Source organism: Apostichopus japonicus, chromosome 17, assembly GCF_037975245.1.
Source record: "Apostichopus japonicus isolate 1M-3 chromosome 17, ASM3797524v1, whole genome shotgun sequence".
NCBI classification, from domain to species: Eukaryota; Metazoa; Echinodermata; class Holothuroidea; order Aspidochirotida; family Stichopodidae; genus Apostichopus; species Apostichopus japonicus.
Genome location: NC_092577.1, coordinates 24,439,541 through 24,452,843, shown reverse-complemented (window position 1 = coordinate 24,452,843; position 13,303 = coordinate 24,439,541). Strand labels below are relative to the sequence as shown.

The 13,303-nt window shown below is 34.6% G+C and overlaps 1 protein-coding gene across 1 annotated transcript; it reads right to left on the bottom strand.

Annotated features, from left to right (window-relative positions):
* Positions 1-1,045: 1,045 nt before the first annotated feature.
* LOC139954950 (uncharacterized) lies at positions 1,046-10,119 on the bottom strand. Its single transcript, XM_071954973.1, has 11 exons — positions 9,810-10,119; positions 8,784-8,834; positions 6,467-6,503; positions 6,292-6,351; positions 6,017-6,076; positions 5,776-5,801; positions 4,562-4,618; positions 4,146-4,196; positions 3,880-3,930; positions 3,628-3,678; positions 1,046-1,421 (listed from the first exon to the last, which is right to left on the bottom strand). The coding sequence occupies exons 1-11, from the start codon at positions 9,924-9,926 to the stop codon at positions 1,392-1,394; spliced, it is 591 nt and encodes a 196-aa protein (XP_071811074.1). The 5' UTR covers positions 9,927-10,119; the 3' UTR covers positions 1,046-1,391.
* Positions 10,120-13,303: the final 3,184 nt, after the last annotated feature.

Sequence of the window (13,303 nt, the reverse complement as noted above, 5' to 3'; positions counted from 1 at the left end):
TTTTTGAGGCAATTTTTGTGCTACTGGAAGTGAATCATATATCTCATCTTCAAAGTCTTTTTTTTGGCCCTGTTTGTTGTTTGTAATCTTCCAGTTTAAGATTCTGGGTTTCCCCAGGTCGACGTCTGTTAAACATTATCAGTTGTGTAAGAGTTAGTGAGGCCAACTCCCTCCATAGCGATGTTGTTACCTCTGTTTTCAAACTTTCTTTTGTCTCTTTTATGTTACATGATAATAGTTGATACAATTTCACAGTATCAGCTGTTAGTGGTATTTTAGGGGGCTTTTGCAACTTTTGTTTGCTTTGCTGTTTGTAGATTTTAGTGGCAATTTTCTTGTTCCACTGCAATTTCTTAAGCTTTAAGAATTGCTCGGTCATGTTCTCTTGTGAAGCATCTGCAGCTTTTATTGCTTCTGCAATACTTATCTGCAATACTTATCTGCCAACACATTTAAGCTTTGACCTAGCTTTTTAGCCAATGATGGTGTGGCAAACATTTGCGATGCATCGTCAAACCCACAGCAGCCCTTCACACCTGAAATTACATGATCAAAATCGCATGGATTTACTAAATCTTTAGCTGATTTTATGGCACAATTTAGCTTTTGGGTCTCGAGAAGAAGACGTGCAACAGATCTCATCCTATCTGATACAATGTAGTGTGCATTTGGGCTGTCATTGATGTAGTGTTCCCCCAATTTGCATAACCAAGGATCTGCACGTATTGTTAATACAATATTGTCAGCCTTCATACCTGCAAGTATGTTCTGCAGTTTTGAACTGCAGTCTGCCTTTGTGGGAAGCAGTACTCTGGCAGCTCTCCGAAGGCCCAAGGTTTGTTTACTTTCATTTTTAGATTCCGAGGTGCAATTTTTCTGGTGTCTCCAGAGAGATCTTTTTGCAAAATATCCGTGACAATCTGGATAAGGAATGAAATCCTCTGCATCCAGTAGCCCCATTTGTGGTCTTTTATACACCAAAAGTTGACCTTTACCTTCTTTGAAGACTTTTATATTGTGGGCATGGTTCCCCTTTTTTTTAATTCTTCAAAAATGGCATTTCGTTCCTTTGACTTTTTAGGTTCATTTAAGGCCTTAATCACCAATGATTCATCAAAATGATGAGTTTTGAAATGTCGTGCTATTTGTACAACAGTTTTCTCACAGTAGATGCAGTAGTGTTGTCTGTTCCAAGCTCTTTTTGATTTTTCCTCTGGGGCAGTGTACTCTGTTGATAATACACATACCTTATTACTAGTACTGGGTTGATTCTCATCAGCAGCATAGCCTTCATCTGATGTGTTAGCATCTTCTTCTGAAGAGGTGTCGCTTTCTTCATCAAATGGTACAAAATCACTTTCGACAGCATCATCTTTAGAGTAGCTTCTTAATTATCTAAGTTGCCTTAGCCTTTTTGGAATCTAATGTAAAAAGACATGAAAATTTAATACAAATACAGAATTTCCTTGAACTACATGTACTGTATAATGCATCTCAAATGGCAAGCTATGCATAACTTTCCAAGGGCAGGACCAGCGGGTCCCCCCACCCCCTTGCGAAAATTAAGAGGGCCCCTCGTTTCAGAAATCCTGGATCCGCCACTGCTTTCCATAGAGTTTCTAGGGAATCGGTATATAATATCTTACTTTTTGGCATGACAGTCTTAGAATACCAACTGTAGTGCAATAATCTAGTTATTTTGTTAGCTTTGAAAAAAATGTCCAGTAACTTTATGCATGTTTTTTTAAAAGTGGCAAATGCCATATTCAATCTAATAGAAGTGCCACTGGGCTAAGACAAACACAAAACCATGTGCATGTATTAGGACTATGTTAATATTGATTTCCAAATCAGGTACATGTAAAGTGACTATAGTTAGGGGCCAAGAACATCCCTGATTGCGACAAAATGCCATGTCATGTCGTTACACAAGAACGTGAATTCCTGTTATTGTTTAACAACTGTGACTGAACGTAAACACTCCGTGTGTTGTTGTTTTTGCTTTGTAGTAAAAACAGGTGTCAAGGTACCAATCGTTGGGACATGTTTGCTCTGATGGGGCCACTGTTTCAAAGATTTTCTAATCAAATTTAATTCTGAAAACACAAACTTTTTGTGTGAATAAATTGCAGCCCGCAAAAAACTTATTTCATTGAACTACAATCTAACGCTATGGAGAAATGCTATTAATTTGTCAATTTGTTAATTCATGTGTAGATTTTTGTGGAGTGAAATCCTATTGTGGGTGTCGCAAATGCTGATTGGTCAATTACCTCAATCAACCTGTGGTAATCTGAAGAATAAAAATTGGAATTTGCACCTCACTAAATTAAGTTGGGCACTCACATACATATTGTATACAGACTGTCATATAGTAGGAGACTGTATGCTAAATCTATGCAATTAGAGTAAATATGATATTTGCTTAATCTTGTGTATGTTTTGTGCTAAAATGGAATAAATGGTGGTTACTAACCACTACACAGTGGCGTAACGTTGGGTTGGGGTGCCCAGTGCAAAAGTGACGGATTGGGACGCCTCTGACCTATGGTGTGCATGGTGCAGCACAGTAAATTAATTTTGGTTTTGAAAGCCATATAGCCACTTAAAAATGATTGTAACTTACAAATGATTGTAACTTACAAATGATTGTAACTTACAAATGATTGTGAATTTCTGTACTTTCAAAGATTCGTCACTCGCTGCTAGTCTACTGATAGGCCCTGATTGTGACCTGACCATATCATAATGCTTATAAATTTTGGATTTTTTTCAAGGTTTTGATATTTATAGGGTGAAAAGCGTAAAGTGGGTCAAGGTTTCTACTTCTCTTCCTAAGCCATTATAGCCATGCAAACAAAGTATTATCGTGTTGAAAGGGTATCCAGGCCTGGTTGCCCCTTAGCCCGGGTGCCTGGAGGTTTGCCCCCCCCCCCCGAGAGCATGAGAGTTACGCCACTGACACTAGTGTGCTTTGTTCCTATACAAACAGAAGTTGGGTTTAATTGACAGACCATGACATGAAAATCTCATCAACTATTTTTTAATATCCTATATGTAACACTACTTCCACACACGATTTTTTATGCATACTCTTGAGCGACACACATGCATGCATTGTACTAGCATACAGTTGTAGGTCAATGGTACCCATACTCACTGTCAGTTGTGGTGCAACTGCAGACTTCCATCATTTCATACAGATAATTTAGATTGGAGGATATATGTACCGCTTCCTTATGTTTTTTCTATGAAGAATATAAGGACTATTATTTTGATCTAATTTTAGTGGAACTACAGTAATACAACACTAATGCCTAATACTTAAAGGTAGTTAAGGGTATGTTTGTTTGCTTCATGATTCTACTTTAATAGGTCTCCATTTATTGGTGAGAAAGAAATTCTTCATACTGATGAAATATTGCCTCTCTATATATATGTTCTGGTATATACTATGAGATTCACTCAGATTGCCTTAACTCTTCTCATGCATGAAATTTAATGCCATCATGGTTCTTTATTAAGTTCAACTGATATTTCCATTCCATTCATTTATCTGCATTGTAACTGGAATAGGAGACTCAATTGATTTGAAATAATTAACTGCAAGGGTAGTACTGTACATACCTTGGAATCATTTTCTTCATAGATAGCTTTGTCATTATCATCATCAGATGTCTGCAAGAAGTAGAATAAAGTGAATCAATAAACCATATAAATTCATTGTTGATATGCAATATAGAACTCTCTAGGTGACAGCTGCAATACATATTTCCATTCCATTTATTTATCTGCATTGTAACTGGAATAGGAGACTCAATTGTTTTTTGAAAAAGTGTGGTTTGAAATAATTAACTGCAAGGGTATTACTGTACATACCTTGGAATCATTTTCTTCATAGATAGCTTTGTCATTATCATCATCAGATGTCTGCAAGAAGTAAAATAAAGTGAATCAATAAACCATATAAATTCATTGTTGATATACAATATATAACTCTCCAGGTGACAGCTGCAATACATATTGTTATAGTGATATTTCCATTCCATTTATTTATCTGCATTGTAACTGGAATAGGAGACTCAATTGTTTTTTGAAAAAGTGTGGTTTGAAATAATTAATTGCAAGGGTAGTACTGTACATACCTTGGAATCATTTTCTTCGTAGATAGCTTTGTCACTATCATCATCAGATGTCTGCAAGAAGCAGAATAAAGTGAATCAATAAACCATAGAAATTCATTGTTGATATACAATATATAACTCAGTGATTCATTGGTACATTGATCAGTTGCAATTGTAAGCCAATGGTACCCATAGACACTATCATGTGTGGAGCAAACTGCAGATTCTAGTTTCACACAGATAATCTGATCACACCTTTCACATACAGTATATTCTGGTGGCCATGGCGACTAGATCTTTTCATTTTGGCGACTTAAAAGTCTAGTCTTTAGCTAATTAACAGTACCCCTGATAATTAATACTTGTAGATATGCATCATCAAGACAGCTGGGAAACATTCACTGAGATAGGCCTATAATTTATGCAAGACTGTTTACCTGTTCTTCTATTTGCTGCATCATTTTATCAAATACTGGTTGAAGTTCAGGATACTCCTGTAAATCAAATAAATTGATTTAATACTAAAATTAAACTGTGATCAAGTACAATATTTCTATGCCATTTTTGCAAATTTACAGCACATACTCCTTTGGTATTTCAAAGGATTCAATAGATGCAATGCATACAGGCCTATGGTAACTATTAACACTTTTTGCATATTATTTGTTATAGGAAGAACAGTTTCTTACTGGACAAATAGAATCAAAGAATAGGCAATGGTGCATTTAGTTTAACTGATAGCATTTTACTATTTGAAGAGCAAAATTGAAGGAACTTATAAATTTATATATATATACTTTGTTAATGAAACTCCAGGATTGGAAGCAGTTATACTCTTTCAAATTTACTTGTTGTGTGGTTCTGCTGTGGAACAAGAAACCACATGGAATTTGGGAAAAGTATGTTTCTTACACCTCAAAGATAATTGGTATGACATGCATGTTATATCATGCATACATTGATAGTTAATCAGTGTGTATTTCAGAAACATAAACATAAGTACATTATAGCACATTTTGATGGTCTGTACCAACAACGTGCACATACTGTATCTGCCAATTCTTAGAATGTACAGCTTTGGGCATTTACTACAAATCTGCTTATTTTGATCTCTTGTGTATTTCGATACAAAACCTATTTTTCTATGATCATCAATTGACAGATTCCAATTTTAAATATTTTCCTCTGATGTTAGTATCATATTAGTGATAAAAATTGTAGGATTCCTATGGGGAAATGAATTTAGCACATTTTTGTTGAGATGCTGTATATATGGCAATGTATGAATTTTTTGGCTCTTTTTTTTGTGGAGGGGGGAGGGGGTGGGAGCAGAGTCAAAACATTTAGTTAGGATTTATTCAAGTTAACTTCTCCAAATCCTTATAACTCATGTGATGAAGTTTTTACCAAAACAAGCCTGTGGAATATGTTCCGAAATCACGATTTGAATTGTAAAAAACATGTATTGATTTTACCATGTGAATTTACATGTTCCCTACATGAAAGTTAAATTGGAAGTAACATTTTTATTTTTGGTTATGTTATGCTTCAATGACCACCTCCTTTCATAGACAAGAATAGGTAAGAATATACTACAAAATTTATTTTGGTAATATTTCTTCCCTGGAAATTAGAATTGTATATACTTTACCTCTTGGCAGGATACAGTACAAATATCTGTTGAAATGAAGAATAATTGTTTAAGTTTTGGATATTATACATCTATTCCTATTACAGTAAATAAGTTTAGCCAATACCAAATAGGCATGATAGAGCAATATCTAAAAATATCTGAAATATCTTAATATTTTGTAATTACAGAAATTCAAAAATGTTACTTTTGCATTCAGTCGGTTAAATAAACAATCAGGTAACATGTCAATTGAACTCACCATATGAGTACATATTCCCTGTCATTTCATCCAAAAACACAGGCTCATTGGGGTTGTTATCTGTGGCAATTTAAAAATGAAAATCGATAAGTCATAAAGACAATGAAGAGAGTGTTCTCATTAAAAATTAATAGTCCAAAGGCTTCATTTTTCTCAGATCGGCATAAAAATATAATGAAATATATATAGCATAAAATATCTAACAGAATACATAAAGAAAACTTGTTAATTAATAGGTAACAATTAAAAGGCTATTTAAATGCTGTTTCACTTACCAAGTGAATGATGGTATTTTCTCAGATCAGCATCAAAATATAATGCACCATTTGGGGATTCTGAAAGAGTGAAAATGAAGTTAAAATTAGATAAAAATTAGTGAGTTCAATAAAAGTAAAATGGCTCTAAAAGTATTTGAAACAATTTGTTCGGATTGAACACAATAAAACTCACCTGTGAATGAGACTGATGTTGATTTGCATGCAGTTTCCTAAAACAAGAATAAAATTAACAAAGTAAGTATGAAACATATTTAAAATGACATTTAAATGTAACAAAATAACAGATCAAACTATTTTCACAATCACCTTTTTTTATTTGTTATGTTAAAACAGAAAAACATGAATTTTCTAAGAACAAGAAAAAGGTATATTGTGTCAGAAAAAACAACAACCCCCAATCCCTAGGAATAGGTCACGCAACTAGGCCAGGACATCAAGACAGGTTCAGTCCTAAGATCAGCTTCTAACCTAAACATAGATCAGTGAATTTGTCTAACATAAGAGACTCTTCCTGTACCGAGTCAACCATTTCATTGAATGGATATGGGAGAGCAAAATACAAACATCTTTACAGCTAGTTCATGCAGAACCTGAAAGCAAAACTGAATATAGTTGTCCATTTTTTTTTATCAGGGTGATATGGAATTCCAATGCTATGATTGACATGACCATCAACATAATAGCTGTTGCTTCAGACCATGCTATTTCTATATTTCTGGCCGATTCTTTGTTTTGCAGCCTAAAAATTGCTTGATATGGGACGGGTTCAGTAGACAGTACAATATTCCACCTGTTATATGAGGTATTGACTATGTCCATTCTGATATATTTTATATTCTTAGGTTATAGATTATATAGTAATATATTGTGTATTTTAGCATGATGGAAGCTTTCCCGTATTTGGCCATATGCTCATCAATGGCTGAAGGGGGTTTTTAACCTTCATGTTCTGTACAGTCTGACAGTAGCTTGATCTAAGAACCTTGTGATGACAAAGTGGGATACACAGCTTCTGAATGGCACCTCTGCCCTAAATGTCTTGACTGACCAATACATGATAGCATAATAATGTTAACATGCAGCTACGACAACTGACGTTGTTTAGATACAGTTTAAAAAAAATTGGACTAGGGCTTATTGAATCATGTTTGTGAAATTTACCATAGCCCCACAAAAGTATCCATGGTCAAATCATCTGTGTGAAACAATGCAAATCTACAGTTTGCACCACATTTGACTGTATGTATGTCCCGATTCTGACCAACAATTGAATGTACCATGCACTAAATCATGTGTGTAAAAATCATCATAGCTGACACACCGTATAGATACTGCTTCAGACTATGCTATTTCTATATTTCTGGTCGATCCTTTGTTTCGCAGCCTCAAAACTGCTTGGTATGGGACGGGTTCAGTAGAATATTTTCACCTGTTATATGAGGGATTGAATATACATATTCTCTTATATTTTATATTCTTAGGGTATATAGATTACATCTATTGTGTATTCTAGCTTGTATAGTTTAATACCCATACCTATAATTATTGTCTTAAATTCTTAGTATTCATTTCCTCCTGAGGTACTTCATCATGCTCTTCATTAGTTGTCTGCAAAAAGTACATTCAGTGAATTATTGATCTTGATTGAAATAAACATAATGCTTAGAGATTTAGGACCTGTCTATATTGGGGTGTGTTATTAAAATGATCAAGAATTTCCACACAATTGGCATCCATACAAGAGTGTATTATCAATATTGTTACCACTCGGTTCCGGGGACCACCAATTGCCTTTCTTATCTGATGGAACATTTCCCCCGTATTAGGCCATATATGCTAATCAATGGCTGAAGAGGATTAACCTACTGTATAGTCTGACAGTAGCTTGATCTAGGAACCTTGTGATGACAAAGTGGGATACACAGCTTCTGAATGGCACCTCTGCCCTAAATGTCTTGACTGACCAATACATGATAGCATAATAATGTTCACATGCAGCTACGACAACTGACGTTGTTTAGATACAATTTAAAAAAGAGTGTACTAGGGCCTATTGAATCATGTTTGTGAAATTTACCATAGCCCCACAAAATTATCCATGGTCAAATCATCTGTGTGAAACAATGCAAATCTACAGTTTGCACCACATTTGACTGTATGTATGTCCCGATTCTGACCAACAATTGAATGTACCATGCACTGAATCATGTGTGTGAAAATCATCATAGCTGACACAGCGTATAGATACTGCTTCAGACTACATTATGCTATTTCTATATTTCTGGTCAATCCTTTGTTTCACAGCCTCAAAACTGCTTGGTATGGGACGGGTTCAGTAGAATATTTTCACCTGTTATGAGGTATTCAATATGCCCATTCTGATATATATTTTTATGGTTTATATATTGTGTATTCTAGCTTGTATAGTTTAATACCCATGCCTATAATTATTGTCTTAAATTAATTTACCAAAATATTGTAGTACATACCACAGTTTTTAATTCCTCCCGAGTTGCTGTTTCGTGCTCTTCGTTAGTTGTCTGCAAAAAGTACAATCAGTGATCTTGATCAGTGATCAGTGATCAGTGATCAATTGAATGTACCATGCACTGAATCATGTGTGTGAAAATCATCATAGCTGCCACAGCGTATAGATACTGCTTCAGACTATGCTATTTCTATATTTCTGGTCGATCCTTGTTTCGCAGCCTCAAAACTGCTTGGTATGGGACGGGTTCAGTAGAATATTTTCACCTGTCATATGAGGTATTCAATATGCCCATTCTGATATATTTTATATTTTTATGGTATATATATTGTGTATTCTAGCTTGTATAGTTTAATACCCATACCTATAATTATTGTCTTAAATTAATTTACCAAAATATTGTAGTACGTACCACAGTTTTTATTTCCTCCTGAGTTGCAAAAAGTACAATCAGTGAATTATTGATCTTGATTGAAATAAATATAATGCTTATAGATACTGCTTCAGACTATGCTATTTCTATATTTCTGGTCGATCCTTTGTTTCGCAGCCTCAAAACTGCTTGGTATGGGACGGGTTCAGTAGAATATTTTCACCTGTTATATGAGGGATTCAATATGCCCATTCTGATATATTTTATATGCTAAGGGTATATAGATTACATTGAGATATATTATAGATGTGTATTTTCAATAATTAACCACTGGGTTCCCGGGACCACCAATTGCCTTCCTTATGGAAAATTACTCCCGTATTTGAGCATATCTCATTACTTGTCTTTTATTGAATTGGTTAGGGTCGATAAGAAGTGTCATCTCTGGTCAACTAACGCATGCTTAATAAATGCTGGCAAATATATGGTACGGGAAACTGTACTGGCCACGCACTGTTTCAGTTTATTTCTTGTCTATATTCATGCCTTATTGAAGCTTACAATTTCTCAATCAATGTGAATGCGAGTTGAACTTGTAAGACACATAAAAAAGTATTGTTATTTCACAGCATTTTAATTAAATTTTAATGTTACCTTCTTTCTCCAAGGGCAATAACCACCATAGTCATATGTTATCTCCTCCCCTGGTAGTATTTTCTTCTTAGCATATAGACAAAGATGTGGTATTATATCATCTTTTGCAACCTTCATAAAGCAGTTGGCATTCCTTTTGTCATCATTGACAAGTCTTCCTAGGGAGTTGTCCTCCTTTGTAGCATCAACACTGCAAAGATATAAAATAAGACTGTTTTACATTGAATTAACTTGTAAAATCAATCTTGCTCTATAAGCAGTGTATAACTTCAGTAAACAACATCAAAAAAGTTATTCTAAACATTCATGGTGCCACATCCAGCAATGTTTGTTAAACATGGCATAATTTATTTTTGAAAAACTTACAATCCCCAAAGCTAAGATGGAGAGAGACAAATTACAAGTATTGAGTATGAGTTTATATGAGTATAATTATTAGTATCATAAAAGTGATTTGTTATTTCCTGTTTGCAAATACTCAGAAGCATATATTCCATCAAAGATTTTTCCACTTTGGATATAAGTGAGGTATCGATCTCAGTAATATATGTCTAAATATTCTCCCAAAAATTTAGTAGCAAGATGTTTTCTGTCTTAGTTGTAACCTGTATTGTCATAAATAGCTGTTAAAATATTGTTTGATTGATAATTTACCAGATATTTTGTCCATTATGCATGAAGAAATAAAGGTAGTTTATGTCTGCAACTTTTTTCTGACATCTTATTTCAGCATTTTTCCTTGGTGAGATCCCCTCTGTATTGTAGGAGAAATTCTCCAGAGGATATTTCCTCTGTTGCAAAGACTCCTCTACCTTACAAAAGAAAATGGTCTTAAAGTCAGAAGAGTTTTAGATCACACACAAAGATGTACAGTAACTCAGTTTTTTTCTTTTGGAACACCATAGTTTCTGATGCAGCCAATTACAAATTTAGTATTATTTATCATGGTTAAGTCTGCATTTGCAATTTGAAGACAATTTCACTTAATATTTGCATTGGGTTTGGTGAGCTCTTAATTGCACCATTAAATTTCTTGTCGATGTCAAAAAATACTAATAAAAAGATACTTTCTCTCTGAACTATATTAGGCTGCCAGACTATGCCAGAAAGTTTCATCTATAACAGCTAGTGTCTAATTATGACAAAAAACATTTCTAGGGGAGGCCCTTAGGTATTTGTTGGGCTGCCAATGCAAATGCTAGGAAATAATTCAAATAAAAACATATGGGCATCAGGCTTCCCAGCCCACCCCCATTTAACCTCACAACTGCTACACTCCTTGCTCTCACTGCAGCCCCTGTTCATAGAACCCTGGATTAGCCCTGGTATGCAAGCTAATGAATTCAAATTTTCTGTTTATGCTAATTTGATGATACTCTAGGTAACATTGAATGCTGACAATTAATGGCAACAACTTTTCCCAAGACTTAGCAAGGAATAACTCATTAAATATTATTTGACGCATACCTTTTTCCTTATTTATCCATTGAACAGATAACCCATTTCTATCTGCCAATTTTTTTTTTTAGGTTTGGTGTAGGTTGACGTCTGCACCGTAAGTTATACATCTGCAAAATAAACTGACACAGTTATAGGCTTGAAAAGCAAAGTTTAAGTGAGAAATACATGAATAATATAACTTTCCAAATGTAACTAAATCAGTTTCAAAAATATACTAAAAATTGAACTAAAATCTGTTTACTTGTTATATCTGCTGCTGCCACTTCTATTGTTTAAATTCAAATAAATTCTGAATCAAGTTGTGGGGAAGGGGGGGGGGGTTAGTATATACCCATCTTAATTATGGACAACTTTATTTTCAAAGTAAATTACTATGATGGACCATTACAAACTGAAAATACTGACCACCTAATTTCCAGGAGGAAAGGTATCGTCAGACCCCCCCCCCCCCAAGTTTCCCTTATATGGGAGAGGAACCAAAGTGCCAAAACAATGTACTATCATGGACAATTACAAAAATGGACAAACTTTTCTTTCAGGGTGAGAATGGTCACAAAGGGCTCCTGATTTGGTTGGGGAGGGTGTTGATTTACCCCATCTAATTTATTGACCAAAGTTTGTTAACACAACTTACTATGATGGACCATTACAAATTGAAAATACTCAATCCTACCCCACTGTTCATGACTCAACTGTGTATCATGAAGTCACCATATATAGGTTAGTGTTTACTAATATGCAACCCTTATTTCACCTCTCCTTGTGTAGTACAGTGCACAATTTACAGAGCTAAGGCAAGACTTTTGGTTCTCAGATTGGTTCATAATCATAGCTCACAGTTTTCTCCCTTAAGTCCTTTAAGTCTACTGGATTTAATTTTAGCTCAGACTGCACATGTCAGAAGGAAGTTTGTCTATGATTTTAGTCAGGAAAATCAATTTCATGATGATATTGTGTATACTGCCTATGCTATATGATATTTCTAGCCTACCACACTTTATGTAGTGTTGGTTAGGCTGATACTTTATTAGTGTGGTATTTAGTGTGGATATATCATGCTAAAGGAACCTCCTTAGAATGTTTATACTATGTAATATATATAGAATTTCTAAAGAATATCAGAAATCCTCAGGCAACATATCCTATACAGTAGGCTTGCTTAGAATTTAGTAGATGTTTAATTAACTCCAAAATAGGACCTAGGCCTAGCTAGAAGCCATATCACAATATTATTAATATTAGCCTATTTACTTGTCAGTAAAATGGCAATAGGCTACGCTTAGCTTAAATAATGGGAGTAAATTAAAATATGCAGGCACAGCTAGATAGGCTAGGTGCTCTCTAGTAGGGGTCTGCCCAATATTCATAAGGTCCGCTATTCATAAGAGTCATTGTTCATAAGGTTCCTTATTCATAACATGCATTTTTTCGATAAAAAGTTTGTTGTTCATTATGAAAAGGGGATCATAATTCATAAGATCCGGTATTCGTAATGGAAACAAATGTTCAATATTCATAATAGGCAAAACTGTTGGATATCCATAATAGATAAAAAGGTTCGTTAATCATAATAAGACAAAGGGTTCCCTATTCCTGATAGAGCAAAGGGTCCGTAATCCATAATAAACCAAATGTTCCTTATTCATAATAAGACAAAGGGTTCCTTATTCATAATAGAGCAAAGAGTGCGTAATCCATATTAGACAAAAAGGTTCTTTATTCCTAATCATTAAATGGGACAAAGGGTTAATTCGATATTCATACAGTAATGGAGCAAACGTTCCATAATCCATAAAGGGAAAAAGTTTTCTTATTCATAATAGGAGAGAAGTGCGATATTCATACAAGTGTAATTGGCAAGGCCTATTATGAATAACGAACCTTTCTTCCCATTATGGATAACGAACCTTTTTGTCTAAATGAATATCGAACCCTTTGTCTTATGATGAATAATGAACCTGTACCGGTCGTGGCAAGACGCAAAAAGACGGATGGTTTCGTACAAGAAGTAAAAGTCACCGCAATTTATTGGC

What these genes read in the sequence shown, in the direction of transcription:
- LOC139954950 (XM_071954973.1), bottom strand. Translation starts at nt 9,926, where the DNA reads ATGAAGGTTGCAAAAGATGATATAATACCACATCTTTGTCTATATGCT. An exon ending in ATTGCCCTTGGAGAAAGAAG is followed by an intron (nt 8,835 to 9,809) that starts GTAACATTAAAA and finishes TACTTTTTGCAG; the next exon opens with ACAACTAACGAAGAGCACGA. An exon ending in ACGAAGAAAATGATTCCAAG is followed by an intron (nt 3,931 to 4,145) that starts GTATGTACAGTA and finishes TACTTCTTGCAG; the next exon opens with ACATCTGATGATGATAATGA.